At 35.6% G+C, this 16935-nt stretch overlaps 1 protein-coding gene across 4 annotated transcripts in view; it reads right to left on the reverse strand.

Moving 5' to 3' along the window:
• Positions 1-540: 540 nt before the first annotated feature.
• Positions 541-16935, reverse strand: part of LOC150093097 (peptidyl-prolyl cis-trans isomerase NIMA-interacting 4) — a 31214-nt gene continuing 14819 nt past the window's right edge. For all 4 annotated transcript variants that reach the window (XM_090413804.1, XM_090413807.1, XM_090413805.1 and 1 more), the window contains exons 3-4: positions 6135-6254; positions 541-769 (exon numbers count right to left, since the gene is read on the reverse strand). In XM_090413804.1, coding sequence (XP_090269930.1) covers positions 611-769; positions 6135-6254 — 279 coding nt within the window. In that variant the 3' untranslated portion in view covers positions 541-610. The remainder of the gene's footprint in view (positions 770-6134; positions 6255-16935) is intronic.

Genomic DNA, 16935 nt, shown 5'->3' on the forward strand with positions numbered 1-16935 from the left:
TAGCAAACATCTGGAACACCTTCCATTGGTTTGAAATGCTGCTCAGAGCCAATGCTATGGGGATTCTAAACTTTCTGGCAATAACAGTTATTCTATGGCCTTCAAGCTTTCCAATAATTCTTCCCTGTGTGAAATCATCTAGATGATGTCTTTGAGACATTACAAGACATCCAAGTTTGCAACTTTATTCCTTCATGAAAACAGCTTCCTTCAAACAATTCATTTATCCTGTTGAGTACTATCACATGATCCTTTTGCATGCACTTACTACTCGAAATCGTCAGTTATACAAATTGTCACAAGATGATGCATCTGAATTTGCAGTCGTAATCTTCAGAAATAGTATTCATCTTTAGGTTTTGGACACTAGTGTATAATTCATATCTAAACCGTTTAAAGGCATATAGCAATTATTACTGATGGTTTGTTCAGATATAGTTAGTTATACAACATTACCACATACAGTAATTTGCTTTTTAAGACTGTATTAAAAATATCAATATCCTCAATATAAAACTAATGAATTTTTTCCTCAAAAAATTATAACAGTTCTACATATGATTTTATTACACATGCAAGTGACATTTAAATGCATCATTCAAGAAAGTAATCACTTCTTTCCTTCAACCATTATTATGTGATATCCAAATTTAGTTCTAACTGGAGAATCTGTATACACAGGACTTTGTAATGTGCTTATGGGAAGTGCAAAAGCAGCATCTTGAAAAGGCCCAACCATAGAACCCCTTGTCATCCAGCCCAAATCACCCTGCAAAAATAAAATTTAATGAAGTTAATGTACCCTCAACAAGACACTCAATAAGTTTACAAGTGGTGTACATATTCTACTTACAATTTGCTTATTGCCAGCCCATCCTCGTTTGTTTGGATACCAAACAAACGAGGATGGGCTGGCAATTTGGGATTCAGCTGACCAAATTGTATTCTTATTAGTTTAAACCACAATATAAAATGATGGCACACGCCAGAATTTCATGCCCAGCTGGGACGTCGCCCAGTTAAACACGGCCCCTGCCACGACTAAAAGAAAAAAAAAAGAAAAAACTGGTGAGATCTTTCTGAGCAATAAATACAAAATATTATATTCAGGCAATGACAATCAAGGAAAGAAGGAATAGCTATAGTATTCAACACTAAATATGAGGCTAATCTTCTTGAATGTCAGGCAATATCAAGTAGAGTGATGTGGGCAAATATCAGAATGGGGAACTGGACAATGAGACATTTGTGCCTATGGTCCCACCAAATTAATTACAATCATTATTAAACTTGGGGAATCTTGTAACCTTGTACGGGACTTATTTGGGAGTATAACATCATCTACATAAAATAAAGATCCGAGATTTTGGGTTTAATACCACTTTCCTTCATAATGTGATCCATATAGATAACAAATAACAGCAGTAATAATGTACATCCTTGTCTGAAATCAGATTTAACATTAAACCATCTTCCTGTTCTTCCTTCAATTTTAACTGCTGACTTACAGCTCAAATAAGGTATTGCTTGATATAATGCACCCTTGACACCATACCACTGTAGTGTTTTAAATAACTTTTCCCTTGGCACCTTGTCATATGCCTTTTCGAGCTCTACAAAACTTAAATACAGACCTTTGTCATATTCCCATGATTTCTCAACTATTTGTCATAATGTGAAAACCTGATCCTGACAACCTCTTTTTGAACTGAATCCAGTTTGTTCTTCACTACGCTTCCCTTCCACAATTCTTCAACCGTTTCTCAAGTATACTGGCATAAATCTTATCAGGAACAGTCAATAGAGAAATACCTCTGTAATTCTTACATTGTTTTATTTCCCTTTGAACTGTGCAGTGCAGCTGCTGTAAGACTTCTTATACCTAAATACTTGAGCATTTTTGGCCTCATCTACTCCAACTGCCTTTCCACATTTCAGACTTTGTCTACTTCAAGTATGGATATGTATTCCTGATTGCATGCCTGCTGAGTAATTTTTACCACTATGCCATCACTGATTTTTTTCATCTAGTAATTTTTTTTTGAAGTAATTACTCCATACATCAAGGATATTTTTTCCAGTTTTCATATCACATTTATCATTTCCTTTTACAGCACTCTTTCCTCCATTTCTGAGCTTTTTCAACAACCACCAGAATATCCTGCCACCTTCTTGATATTTATTTTCTATGTTCTTACCATGACTGAACATTAAATATAGCAATACTGGAGTACTGACAAACAGACTAATTTGGAGGGAAATTGTTGATAGGAGATTAACAGTAATGTAAACTTAATCATGTAATGCTATCATAGTAGCCTAAACCCCTTAAGGCCAGATATCAGGAAAGGATAACGATGTATATCTATATAAACATCTTTATAAGAATGAAAACCGGAAGGATTATACTAGAAATTGTTGAGATCTGTTACTTCAAATATTTTTGTCTAGGAACATCATCAAATTCCTGCCATGTACCCTCAAGGGGTGTACAGGATATGATAGTACTACATGAAAAAAATTACATCATTATTAATTTCCTATCTACAATTTTCCTCCAAATCAGTCTGTTCCTTGTCAAGACTCCAACATTATCAGATCTTATATTTTTATCGTCTAAAGCACTTTGTACCGTATCAATCCACCTATATCTTGGTCTTCCTCTGGGTCATTTTGCTGCCAACCTGGCAGAGAACACTTGTTTTGCTAATCTTTCTTCGCCTATTTTCTATAAGTGACCATACCATCTGAGATGAGCTCTGCTAACGCATTCCTGGATGCTGACAATGTCAAGTTCTTTCCTAATATCCTCGTTTTTAATATGATATTGCCATTGATGCCATCTGTTCACGCCTATAATCTTTCTCAGGACCCTTATATCTGTGGTCTCTAGTCTTTGGTCAAGTGTTTTACTTCTGACCCAGCTCTCATATCTATAAGTTAAAACTGGTTTGAACACTGTCTTGTATACAGCTAATTTAGTGTTCCGACTAATTTCTCTCTTATTCCATATGAATTTATTCAATTGACTTCCCACCATACCAGCTTTGCTGATTCTGTTGTCTATTTCTATATTTAATTTACCATCTTCAGTAAAAATCGTGCCTAAAGAGCCGAAATGTTTTACTTGTTCCACAGGTTCTCCATTCACAACACAGTTGACATTTTCAATGATTCTGACTATTTTCATTGTCTTTGTATTGCTGACCTTCATACCATATCTATTACAACAGCTATTCAATTTAGTCAGAGAATCTTGCAGACTTGTAGCGGATTTATTTAGAAGTATAACATCATCTGCATAAAGTAAAGAGCTGACATTAATATCTCCAATTTTGATATCATGTTTAATACCACTTTCCTTCATAATGTGATCCATATAGATAATGAATAACAGAGGGGATAATGTACATCCTTGTCTCACACCAGATTTAACATTAAACCATCTTCCCTGTACTTCAATTCTAACTGCTGACTTACAACTCAAATAAAGACTAAATATTGCTTGATATAATGCCCCATTGACACCATATAACTGAAGCGTATTGAATAGCTTCTCTCTTGGCACCTTGTCATATGCCTTTTCCAAATCAACAAAACTTAAATACAGATCTTTGTTATATTCCCATGCTTTCTCGACTATTTGTCGTAAAGTGAAGATCTAATCCTGACAGCCGCTATTTGGCCTGAATCCAGCTTGTTCTTCACAAAGCTTTTCTTCCACAATTCTTCTCAACCGTTTCTCAAGTATACTTGCATAGATCTTGCCAGGAACACTCAGTAGGGAAATACCTCTGTAATTCTCACATTCAGTTTTATTTCCCTTTTTATATATGGGTACTATGAGAGCTCTACTCCAATCATCAGGAATTCGTCCATCTGTCCAGGCTTTCTGAACTATGCAGTGCAGCCACTGTAAGACTCTTATACAACCATACTTCAGCATTTCTGGTCGAATATCATCTACTCCTGCTGCCTTTCCACATTTCAAGCCTTTGATGGCTTTTTCTACTTCAAGTATGGATATGTATTCTTGACTGCATGCCTGGTCAGTGTTTTTTTTACCCCTGTGCTATCATCACTGCTTGTTTCAATTAGCAGTTTTTCAAAGTAATTACTCCATACTTCAAGGATATCTTTTTCTCCCATTTTCATGTCACCTTTATCATCTCTAATTCCTTTTACAGCACTCTTTCCTCCATTCTTAAACTTCTTCAACAAACTCCAGAATATTTTGCCACCACCTTGATATTTATTTTCTATATTCTTGCCAAAGTCCACCCATGACTTTTGTTTAGCTAGTTTTACACAGTGTTTAGCATTCTTGCATTTGTCTCTATATTCTCTAAGAGCACAAGTTGACTTATTTCACAGGAACTTTTCGTATGCTTTCTTCTTTTCCTTCACTGCCTCTTTAACTTCCTGTGTCCACCAGGGAGTTCTGATTTTTTTATCCTTACAGACAACCTCACCACATGCCTCTCTGGCAGAATCAATCAATGTTTTCTTCAGAGTTTGCCACTGAATCTCCAAGGTTTGATTCCTGTTCTCAAACTCTTTCATTTTTTCTTCAATAATCTTCGTGTATTTTAGTCTACAGCTCACATCTGATAGCTGCTCAACTTTTATTCGCTTTAAAACTTTCTTACATGTTATTCTTTTCAATATGAAATTCAATTTTATCCTGCTCAAGACATTTAATTTCAAATCCTCTGTACACTCTGGTGTCCTGCACCAGGGAGAAAACATCACTATCAACAATAACATAGTCAATGAGACTTTTCTTATTCCTAGCCTCTTCTCTCCATGTGAATTTGTGCACATTTTTATGTTGGAACATGGTGTTAGTAATAACCAGTCCATGTCCTGAGCAGAAATCCAACAGATATTTGCTATTAATATTAGCTTTGCTCTTTTCTCCAAATTTTCCTAAAATATTTTTGTATGTCTCACAATCATTTCCTACTCTGCTATTTAGATCCCCAACAAGGACCAACTTTTCATTTTTCATTTTGTCAGTTGCTTTTTCTAAAGCCTCAAAAAATTCCTCCACTTCTACCTTAGTAGAACCTTCTGTGGGACCATAGGCACAAATAAGTCTCATTGTCCAGTTCCCCATTCTCATATTTGTCCACATTACTCTACTTGAGACTGACTGCTATTCAAGAAGATTAGCATCTTATTTTGTGTTGAGTACTATGGCTACTCCCTCTTTTCCTTGCCTGAATATAACATTTTGTATTTATTGCTCAGAAAGATCTCACCAGTTTTGGTCTTTTTTGTTTCAGTCACCCCTATTATGTCGATCTGGTACTTATCTAATTCCTCAGCCAGCTCCATTTCTTTGCCATTCAGGCTTCTTACGTTGATAGTACCGATCTTTAACTCTGGTGATGTTGAGTTGGGGTTTGTTTTCAGATTTGTTCCAGTAGCTGACTTTTCGCTGTTTGCCCTGGTTCCCTGGCGAAAACAACGGGGGCCTTGTTTAACCGGGCGACGCCGCAGCCAGCATGAAATTTTGTCATGTTGTACCATCATTTTTTGAATAATAATTCAAATAATTCAACATTAAATAATAAAACTGTCTGAAAACAACATAGCAAAGCTTATTATATTTTAAACATTTCATGTAATAGAGAAATTGCCACAGCTACATGTTTTTGGAATGTGGTTCACTTATCTGTGAACAAAATCTTAATTTCAAACATCATTCACGACTGGAGATAATTATTAGTGTTTGCTTTTACCCCACTTCTCTTATTTTGTTTAACATAGACTATTAGTTTCAAAAAAACAGATTTTTTTATTTTAAGCATTTCACGTAGTAGAATACCATCGCAAAGTGTTTTTGGTAGTATATGTTTGCTGTCTGCGTATAACTGCAGCTTAATCCATTTTTGTATTTAGCTTTTTGTTAACTATACCAGCAAAGGTTAGTCGATTTGTAGAGCCTCTGCAACTAATGGCTCGTGCAAAAATCAAGCAAGTTTGAGCGCAGTTAGTAGTTGGAAGGGGTTAATTTGTTTGATGCTGTTGGCACACTCTCCTTCGATGAGTCCTTGTGCTCCCTGGAGGCATCACATAATAATAACAATGCTAACTTAAATTTTAACCTATAAAACAAAATTATTTACCCCCTGTCTAGCTTTATCTTCACTGTACTGAGCAGCTACTTCATTAAACTTCATTCCAAGTTTTAGCTTCTCCAAAGCCTCCAATGCTTTTGACTGCTTTTCACAGAGTATATGACGTACCTATAATATATAAACAATATATGAATAAGTAAATAAAGAAATGCCAGCCTGGTTGGTTGGTAGGCCAAGTGGTTAGCATATCTGCTCTCCAACCAATCGGCTGTGGGTTTGAATCCTGTCAAATTTGTTTTTAAATGAAGATTTATTTTATCATCAATGTGAGGCCACCTCTTGGGGGAGACCACACTCCTACCAGGCACGTCCCCCAGTGGCAGATTGGGGAAGCCCAAATGGGTTGCTCTGAATAAAGAATAAAGAGCCGTGAACCAAAGGATGGAGCAGAGGCATGGCAAGCTGGCTACATTATTATGCCAGTAATTTTCATGAGCAGGAGAAAGTCTACAAACCGAGATAGTGCTACTGCGTATGGGATAACCGACGCGCCTACTCAAAGACCACATAGAGCACGTGAGAAATCAGCAATGTGGTCAGCCAAGGATGTGAAACATGTAGCCACCCTCAACTTAAGATCACTATACCGACCTGGAAATTTGCAATTAGTCCAGGAAAATTTAAAAAGACTGAAATGGAGTATTTTAGGTTTATCAGAGACACATTGGTGCGGAGATGGATTCATGGATTTACCAGAAGGAAGACTGTACTTCTCAGGAAGAAAAGATAACATACACAGAGAAGGGGTTGCATTATTAATTGAAAAGAAACTTACACACTCCGTAATTGAAATAAACCCAGTGTCTCTTAGAATAATAACAGCCAAACTTCAAGCAAAAGAAAAAGGTCAAACAATTAAAATAATCCAAATATATGCACCAGACAGTAACCATTTAGAGGAAGAAATAGAAAATTTCTATGAAGAACTACAACAGGAAATAGATAATCCCAAAAATAGAGAACTCATGATAGTGATGGGAGATTTTAATGCTAAAATAGGACAGTTCACAGCAGACAAAAAAGTTGATAACCTATGTGATGGGAAAATTTGGATACGGAGAGCTTAAACGACAGAGGAGAACAATTACTCCACTTCTGTAAAGCAAACGATTAATGATTACAAACCTAGAATTACAAACACGTTGTTCTATCAACACCCTAATAATAAATATACATGGACATCCCCAGATGGTAATATAAAGAACTGCATAGACTATATCATCATAAACAAACAATGGAAAAGATCAATAAATAATGTACGAACATTAAGAAGTTTTGATTTTGACACTGACCACGAAATATTAACTGCCAAAGTGAAGATAAAATTCAACAGGAAAAATAATATCAGAAAAGAAGAAAACATCAACCTATCAAAACTAAAAGACAGCTCAAGCAGAAGTCTATTTTTAGAACAGATGTGCTTGAAATTAAAACCCTCCATCTTCCAGAACAGCGGAAAATACTGGGAAGAAGGAAAAGAAACAGTGTTATCAATTGCAAAAGACACTCTAGGTTCCAAACCCAAAATAAACAAACAGTGGATAACCTAAGAAATCATAGCTACCATAGAAGAGAAAAGAGAGGCTAAGATACTTGTAAACCAACAAAACAATGAAGAGAATAGAGAAAAATACAGAGCACTAAAAAATAAAGTTGATAACCTATGCAAAAAAGCCAAAGAAAAATGGTCAAAAGAAATGCCAAGAAGCATACCAACAAAACAACCTAAAAGTTTTCCATGATACTGTAAGAGAAATTACGAAGGAATTCTCAGCAAAAGCAGTAACAATGATAAACAAGATGACTGAAACCGGGAATATTGAATATATAAGAAAAATCTGGTCAAACCGTTTTAAGACTATCTTCCACCAAGGAAACAAAACTACAATGCCAACAATAGAAGAAAATAATGATCACCCAAAAATTTTACAAGAAGAAGTTAGATACGCAATAAAAGAGATGAAAAACAATAAAGCACCAGGCATTGATGCTATCCCTACTGAACTGTGGTCATATGGAGGCAGCATATCAATAGAATATTTAACAACCCTATTCAATAATATACTACAAACAGAAGAGATCCCAGATGACTGGAGAACTGGAAAGATCATCCCAATATACAAGAAAGGAGACAAAAGAGACTGCAGAAATTACAGACCAATCAATTTACTCCCTCACACCTATAAAATTTTCATAAGAATTATACAAAATACAGTGGTATCTCGCTAATCCGAACTAATAAAAACCGTGTTCCTTCAGATTAGCGAATTTCTCCCCGAAGAGACAACAATAACTAGCGTTTAAGACAAAAATAATGAGATTCTAATGGTACATCAACTTAATTCTGTAAATAAATAAAGTATCTGATAGAAAAAAAGATACTATACTGTAATGTAAAACTTAAAAAATAATTCAGTACACAAGTTTATTTTAGTAAAAAATTTAGTTTGTATGTAACCTGTATTATTGAGGATTTGAAAATTGCATAGTTCAGTACATAACTTAATTGTGGTAAAAAAATATCACTTCCTTGTACACAATGCAAAAAAAGTTTTTTTATTTCTTTTGTAAAAAAGTCACTGATTTTCTTTAGCTTCTTGGAAGCTAAACTTTTCAAATGCGTCTTCTCGGAGCTGCATTAGCAATAAAATTTTGTGGAATGGCGTATCATTCTGCTTAGCCCATTCTATACGCATATTAAAACTGTCAACTGCCTCTTGATGTATCGCTCTGTAGTGTCATATTTATAATTTCAGCATCTGATTTGATTTCAAATTCGCTTTTGGGTTCTACCTGTAATCCACTCCGTAATATGTGTTTGTGAAATTTCAACATCTGGATTTATATTTTTAACCAAATTATGCACGTTTTGAATTTCCTCTTTTTGTGTATCACCGTAGTTATAGTGTATTATAATAATAAGAAATAAATAATAATAGTCAAAATAATACTTATTAAATAAAAATAATAGCACACAAAATAATACGTAATAAATAAAACTTTTTTTTTTCTTTCAAAGCACAGTTCGGATTACTGGAGGTTTCGGACTAAGGAGGTTCAGATTAGCGAGATACTACTGTAGATTAAAAAACACCTATGAAGAAATGATAGGCATAGAACAAGCTGGTTTCCGAGGAAACTACTCAACAATAGACCAAATTTTCACATTGCACCAACTAGCAGAGCTCAGCTGGGAAGACCATAAAGAACCATATTGTTGTTTTGTGGACTGTAAACAAGCTTTCGATAACATCAACAAAGAAATTCTTCTTAAAATTCTACTAGAAAAAGCAATAGACAAATATATAATACAGTTTCTGATAAAATATTACTCTAAGACAAATGCAATAATTAAAAAGGACACACTCACAACAGAACCCATAGAGATCCAAAAAGGAGTAATGCAAGGATGCCCATTATCCCCATGCCTATTCAACATATATCTAGAAGAAGTTGTAAAGAAGGCAATAGACAATGAGCCTGGAATCAGTGTCAATGGTTTAAACATAAATAATATCAAATATGCAGATGATCTCATCCTTCTTGCAAGAACCCCAAATGAACTACAAAAGTTGATCAACAAGCTAAACGAAACCTGTAAAACATATGACATGCCAATAAATATACAAAAGACAAAAGTGATGAAAATAGGGAGGAACAGAACTACCATCTCAGTCACCCTAAACAGAGAACAAATAGAACAAGTAGACAACTTCATATACCTTGGATCAAAACTAACAGAAACAATACCATGGGAAAATTACAGAAAATCCGGAAAACAAACAAGATATCTAAGCAAGCCAAAATCAAATTATATGAAGCAATAATTATACCAACAGTCATCTATGGAGCAGAAGCATGGACAGTTAAAAAAAGAGAGGAGAAAAAACCGCTGGCATTTGAAATGAAATGCTTAGAAAAATAAATAGAACAATTTGGATAGAAAAGAAAACAAACATCACAGTCAGACAAGAACTATTGTATAAAAAGACGATAATTGAAAAAATTAGAAAACAACTGAGATGGTTTGGACACACTGTATGCATGGACGCAGACAGACTTCCTAACGTCCTAATCAATACTTTTCCAACTGAAAAAAAGAAGACCCGGAAGACCAAGAATTACCTGGCTGAAATTAATAAAGAACACCTTGGGATGCAGAACATATAAGGAACTTTTTCGAACAGCAAGGAATAGAGAAGACTGGAAGATCCTGCTCAAGAGAAGACTCAGCCCGTCTTAGACGGAAGAGAAGAAGTAGTGAGGCCGCCACTATCAAGCTTACTGGAAACATGAATGGGGCTTGAAAAAGTTTCATGTGGGTCTCTAGAGGAAGCTTTTCGAACTAGGTAAACAAATAATACAGGATAGGTCCAGAAATACAATCTGAATACTACTAGCCACAAAAACATTTCCAGAGCCCACAGTATCGGTCTTCTTCATATAAAATTGTTAGGGGTGATTTAAAAAAAAAAAATTAAATGTTACATTGACAAAATAAAGTAACACATTCTTTACTTCTCACTATACATTACATGTAATTATTTACAAACAGAAATATGCTTTCCTTTAATGCAAATTTACATCCTCTGTCCAAAAAAGAAACCGAACTTTTGATAGAAAATAAAACACAGGCCAATTATAATTATTCAAATCATTTCAATCAATATACTCTCCCTCAGCTTCGATACAGTGTTTGGCACTGTCAATTAATTCGTTAAATGAGTTTTTCATATCGTTTTTTGGGATACTGTTAAGGGTCGTGTTACTGCCACTTGAACGTTTTTAATGGTGTCATATTGCTTTCCTTTCATTGGCAAATGAAGTTGGGGGTAGAAAAAGAAGTCACAGGGGGCTAAATCAGGTGAATACGGTGAGTGATCCAACACACAAACTTGGTTTTTGCTCAAAAACTGTCTCACAATGTTCGAACGATAAGATGGTGCATTATCGTGCAAAAGTGACCAGCTGCCTACGTCACGATATTCATGCTGTACACGACGAATTCTCGCTTTCAATCGCTTCAAAACCTCGAGATAAAACTCACCACTGACTGTTTGGCCAGGCAGAATGATTTCTTTGTTGATAATGCCCTGTAGAAACAAATCAGCATTGTCTTTACTTTTAACTTCTCCAAGCGACTTTTTTTTGGATGCCCCTCTTCTGGTGGTCTCTACTCAGCACTCTGGTGCTTTGTTTCAAGCTCATACTCAAAACACCACATGTCGTCACCAGTAACCATCGTTTCAAGGAAGTTTGAGTCCTTATGAGCGGTTTTAATGAGGTCCTTGCAGTGTTCAATTCAATACATTTTTTGGTCAACTGTTAACTTGTGGGGAACAAATAGCGAATTCAATTTATGAAGGCCCAAACTCTAGGTCAAAATGTTGTGCACAGTTGATTTTAGAATCCCCATTTCATCTTCAATCAATCTCATGGACGATTTCGGGTTTTCTTTGATGAAATCACACATTTTTTGGATGTTAACTTCGCTCATAGCGAACTTTTATATGGAAGACTTTGAGCAATGAGCTCTAAAATCGGCATGTCTAAAGCCCAAAATTTGGCTTAGATACGTCAATGATATTTTCACCATTTGGTCTCACGGCCGCAAATCACTAAATACATTCCTTAGCCACCTGAACAAACAACACAAAAGCATCCAATTCACCATTGAAATAGTAAAAAACAACTCTCTTCCATTCCTAGACGCACTTGTCATGTGTTTTCCTTCAGGCTGTCTCTCTCTTTCTCAGTCTACCGCAAACTTACACAAACAGGTCAGTACATACACAAAACTTCTTATCACCACCCAACACAAAAACTAGGGGGTCATAAGCACCCTTAAACACAGAGCTCAAACTATTTGTTCAAATGAACAAGCTCTTAACCATGAATATGAGATCATCAAACATACCTTTATAAAAAAATGGATACAATATAAAAACCATTCACAAAATCCTCCACAGAGATACCACTAATAACAAAAAAGATTTCAAGAATGCTATTGCCATATCATATGTTAGAGGCATTTCCGAAAAAATAGACAGAACACTACACAAATACAACATCAAAACCACCTTTAAACCACCGACAAAATTAAGACACCTACTCAGTTCTTCCAAGGATCTTCTGCCACACCTAGCCCACCCATTGGTTTACAAAATACAATGCACATGTAACATACCATACATAGGGGGAAACAGGGCGAACCATCCCAATCAGGAAGAATGAACGACTCATTAAATATCTCCATTTTGGAAAAACTGGCCTTTCTGACCACGTACTCCAAACATACCACAGAATTGATTGGAAAGGTACCAAGTCCCTACACCGCACCAAAACCTGGTTCGAGCAGAAATTCAAAGAGGCATGTGAAATGCTCGAACATAATCCAAATCTGAATAAAAATGGTCTAACCATTCCAAGAATGTGGAGGACCCATCTGCAACCTTCATAGCAACCACAAAGAAAAATCTCAATACAAGACTTGGTGAAGTGTTTTTTTTTTCCCTGAACGTTGAATAGCAACCTGAACTGTACAAATCCAGAAGATAATCGTAATATAACAATATGAACTGTACCATTCCAGAAGAATCTTAGTACACAAGGACTTCAGCAGAGTTTATTGTAGTTTTTATTTTATTACTAGAGGTCAGGCTAAGAAAAAGATCCATTAACGTAGATTTAATATACCTTTATAGAGTGCAACAGCATGTAGCTTGGTTCCTATACACATGTATCCTTCTGATGACGACCTCAATACAGGGGTCGAAAGGTCAAGTTTTTATTTTATTAATAATTAGTAAAATAATCCTTTCAACGTGTTTTTGTGTCCCTAAATTTATAAATATGAATTCGCTCAGTCCAGATTTTGGACGGCCCAGCTTTTCATCGTCCTCAAGCGTCTCACGACCACTTTGAAATCGTTTAAACTACTCGTAAACTTGAGTACGGGATAAGCATTCATCGCTGTATGCTTTTTGAAGCATTTGATGTGTTTTGGTAAAACTTTTACCAAGTTTAACACAAAAGTCAATCGCAGCTCTGTTTGAAACTCATTTTCCGACCGTTCGTCAAAACACACTGTCACTCTTGGCACTATAGCTCTGCTTCAACAACAAAAAGATACAACAGGTAGAGCCACTGATTTCTTCTATTTTCGAAAAGTTCGATTTCTTTTTTGGACAGAGGGTGTAAAATGTATCATGACACAGCTCATCACAACTCAGTTTGTGTTTTATTTCATTTAATGTCTATAACGAAGGGTAAATTTATATAACTTATCCATAATCAGTAATTCAATAGAAAAGACAAATAATAAAATTCATGAAACAAGAAAGTAGATAGCACTCAATGTGGAACCAGACTCACTTTTCACAATGCACTCATCTTCAATTAGTCTTTGCAAGATAACTGTATTCTCAAATTGCAATATTAAAAAACATTTGTTACATAAACATTTCAAGCATTTAATTGCGCTAAGCTAATTCGTGTTGTGAACTACGGAAATTAGCTTGGAACAATACTATATTAAAATTGCACACCCACTTAAGGATTACGTAAAAGGTGTTGGGAAAATATAGATGTTCTGCAGTATTTAGATTGTGCCAATTTTTTTTTTTTAATTACTAGTTTATTTTGGTAATGAAATTAAAAATATAAAACAATATGAAAATAATATAAAATATAAATGTTATATTATTTTTATAATATAAAAAATATTATTGTTTAAATATTATATAACTAATATATTATATTAAATATAATGGTGCCAAAAATGCCCAAGAAACATAATACTAAGAAGATCACTGCAGGCGAGAACAAGAAGGCTGGCTCCGCTAATAAGGTTAGATGTGGAGGCTAATGAAAATGAATTAACCAAAATAGCAAAATTAAAGCAGATCATTAGAGAGATGATGCGGGAATCACAAAAAGTCAAAGAGGCATTTAAATGAAAATAGGAAGAAAAAGAAAATTAAGAAACAAAGCCCGGAAACAGGTAAGTGACGTTGTTTGTAAAAAAAAAGATGTTATTTGGTATGGTGACTCTATAATTAAACATGCTATTGATGAGAGAATTAAGAATATAAAGGAAGCAATTCAAAAACAGAAAAGAAAAGTAAATGAAATATATTTTGGTAATTGTAGTAGGTACTAATGACTTAACTAGTGATAAGTTCAATATGAGAGGAGGACATGAAAGGGTTGTTGGAAGAGGCGAGAGTGAAGAGTGAGACAGTGAAAATCATCAGTATCTCAATATGATAAAAATGAATTAAGAAGGGCTATGATGGAAAACAATTCGATGACATCCATTCCTTCCACGCACAGGCTGTGTAGAAAGAATGCACGTGAGTTTTTGGATGTGTGGAGTGAGTTTGAGGGAAGACTGGATTTGTATAAAAGGGATGGCCTATACCTGAATACGTTCGGTATCCAGAATCTAGAAAAACTAATAAATGGTATGAGATCTAACACAGAATCAGGGAAACTAAATTATAAAGGGTGGAATCGTGAGAATGTGAATGTAAGAGCAACAATGACGAATGGGCTTTGTCATGGAAATGTTGATAAGGAGAGAACGATTTTGACTTTGTGTTTGTCCGGTTCAGACCCATCAAACGTGTGCAAAGATGTCTACATACATGCATAAGCCACTACAGAAGAACAGAGATCTGCCAGTTGTCCAACTGTATCATGCAGATTGCAGACAAGAGTATACAAAACAACATGCAGGTAGTTTGAGGGAAGATTGGATTTGTACAAGAGGGATGGTATGAGACCTAACACTAATATGAGACCTAATATTATGTCTGTACATGAATGCTAGGCGTATCAGAAACAAAGGGGTAAAGAGTTTGTTGCCTTAGTCAATATGTTGCGACCTCAGATTTTAAGCATTAGTGACACCTGGCTATCAGAATCAGACACACTAACTGGTATAGAGTGTAAAGGGTACACAGTTTTAGGAAGGATAGAGGGGGGAGGGGCTGATGATATCGGGTGACTTTGAATCCAGTTAGAGTTGAGACCTATGATTATAGCACTACCAACAACAACAGTATTTCATGTGGCAGTGGGTTTGAAACCATCTGATGCGAGGTGGAATTTAACAAGATCAATTACATAGTGGGGTGTTGTTACAGACCTGGTGGATTGGTTGCTAATGATGAAGAAATGCATCACCAAATAGGAAAGATGAGCATGAAAAGAGTAATCATAATGCGAGACTTTAATTATCCAAATATTGATTGGTAGCAGTAGAATCTCATGAGAAGAATGAAAATGCATTTATCGAACTATTATGGGACAACTTCCTCAAGCAGCATGTGACAGAAGGAGCTTGAGGTCAAAGAGTGTTAGATTTGATTATAGTGTCAAATTTGATTATAGTGTTTCAGTTAAAGATGTACCTTTCTGCCTCCAGTTGATAACAGTGATCATGCAGTACTCATTTGGGAAGTGACTAAATTTATGAATGTTCCATTCAGAAAGATTACATGCTGAACCACAAAGCTGGAATTTTTGCCCAACTGTGGAGTATACAGAGTTCAGTGGAATGGGATCGGTTACTATATGGGAAGAATATCGACAATGCATGGGAAGCATTTAAACAATACTTAAACAATGCAATATCAGAATGTGTCCCGAGAATATAATCAAATTCAGCAATAGGGACTGATAGGATATCACCATGCATGCTGAAAGAGTGTTCAGCTGAACTGGCTATTCCTTTGACCAGGCTGTTTAATATGAGTCTCAGATCAGGGAAGATTCTGCAGGAATGAAAAGAATGTATGGTAATTCCAGTGAACAAGGGTGGTGCAAAGACTGATGTATTCAACTATCGACCAATTAGTATCTCAGGAGTGGTGGTGAAGATTTTGGAGAAATTGGTTAGGGCTCGCATTCAGAAATGGGTTGACAGCGAATCTCTAATCTCTACTTCAAAGCAAATTCAAAGCTGAGAATAAATGCCACTAAGAAGGGGGTGAGGGATAGATTTTTTTCTCATAAAGTGGTGCATGACTGGAATGGATTGCCACTGGATGTTGCGAGTCCAAGTGCAGTGTGAATAAATTCAAAAATAAGTATGATAGTTGGTGCATGTAGTATGTGGCCTTCCTTTTCTGACTCCCTGGAGTTCCCCCTCTTAATAATAATAATAATTGATTATACAGGGTGTTTCAGGAGGAATAGTAAATATTTTGGTAGGTGGAAGTATCAATTATTCTGAGTAAAAAAAAAAAGTTCATACGAACATATACAGAGATACAGTTGTTTGAAATTGGCATGTATAGCTCCAATGCACACACAGCTCTCTGTAGATCAGGTGACCAGCATACAGCTCTCTGAATCAGAGGTGACCTAGAGGCAGTTATAACCTGATGCAATTTCATGTTTGTTGTTAAGAATACTATGCATCTTTACACATGCTGATAAGATGTTCATTTATGGATTTGGTAATGGAAGTGCTGTTGCTGCTTGTAGAGAATACTGTCAACAGTTTCCTAACCAAAGAGTAGACTCCAGTGTTTACTAATGTTTACAACATTGCATGAGACTAGTACTGTTCCCAGCAGTCATATTTCTTCTGAACATGGAAATGAACAAATGTGGATGAAGTAGAACACATTCTTCAATAGGTAGAACATAGTCCTACCTATTGAATGTGAGCTAGGTTTTATCCATTTCACATACAGTGGATGCAACAACTTCTCCCACGGGATGAAGACATTTGATTGAAATTTTGTCGGTGGGTAAATGCTAATTGCCAATTAATTCT

Source organism: Typopeltis vanoorti, chromosome 24 (genome assembly GCF_054136105.1).
Source record: "Typopeltis vanoorti isolate ZY-2024b chromosome 24, IOZ_Tvanoo_1.0, whole genome shotgun sequence".
Classification (NCBI taxonomy): domain Eukaryota; kingdom Metazoa; phylum Arthropoda; class Arachnida; order Uropygi; family Thelyphonidae; genus Typopeltis; species Typopeltis vanoorti.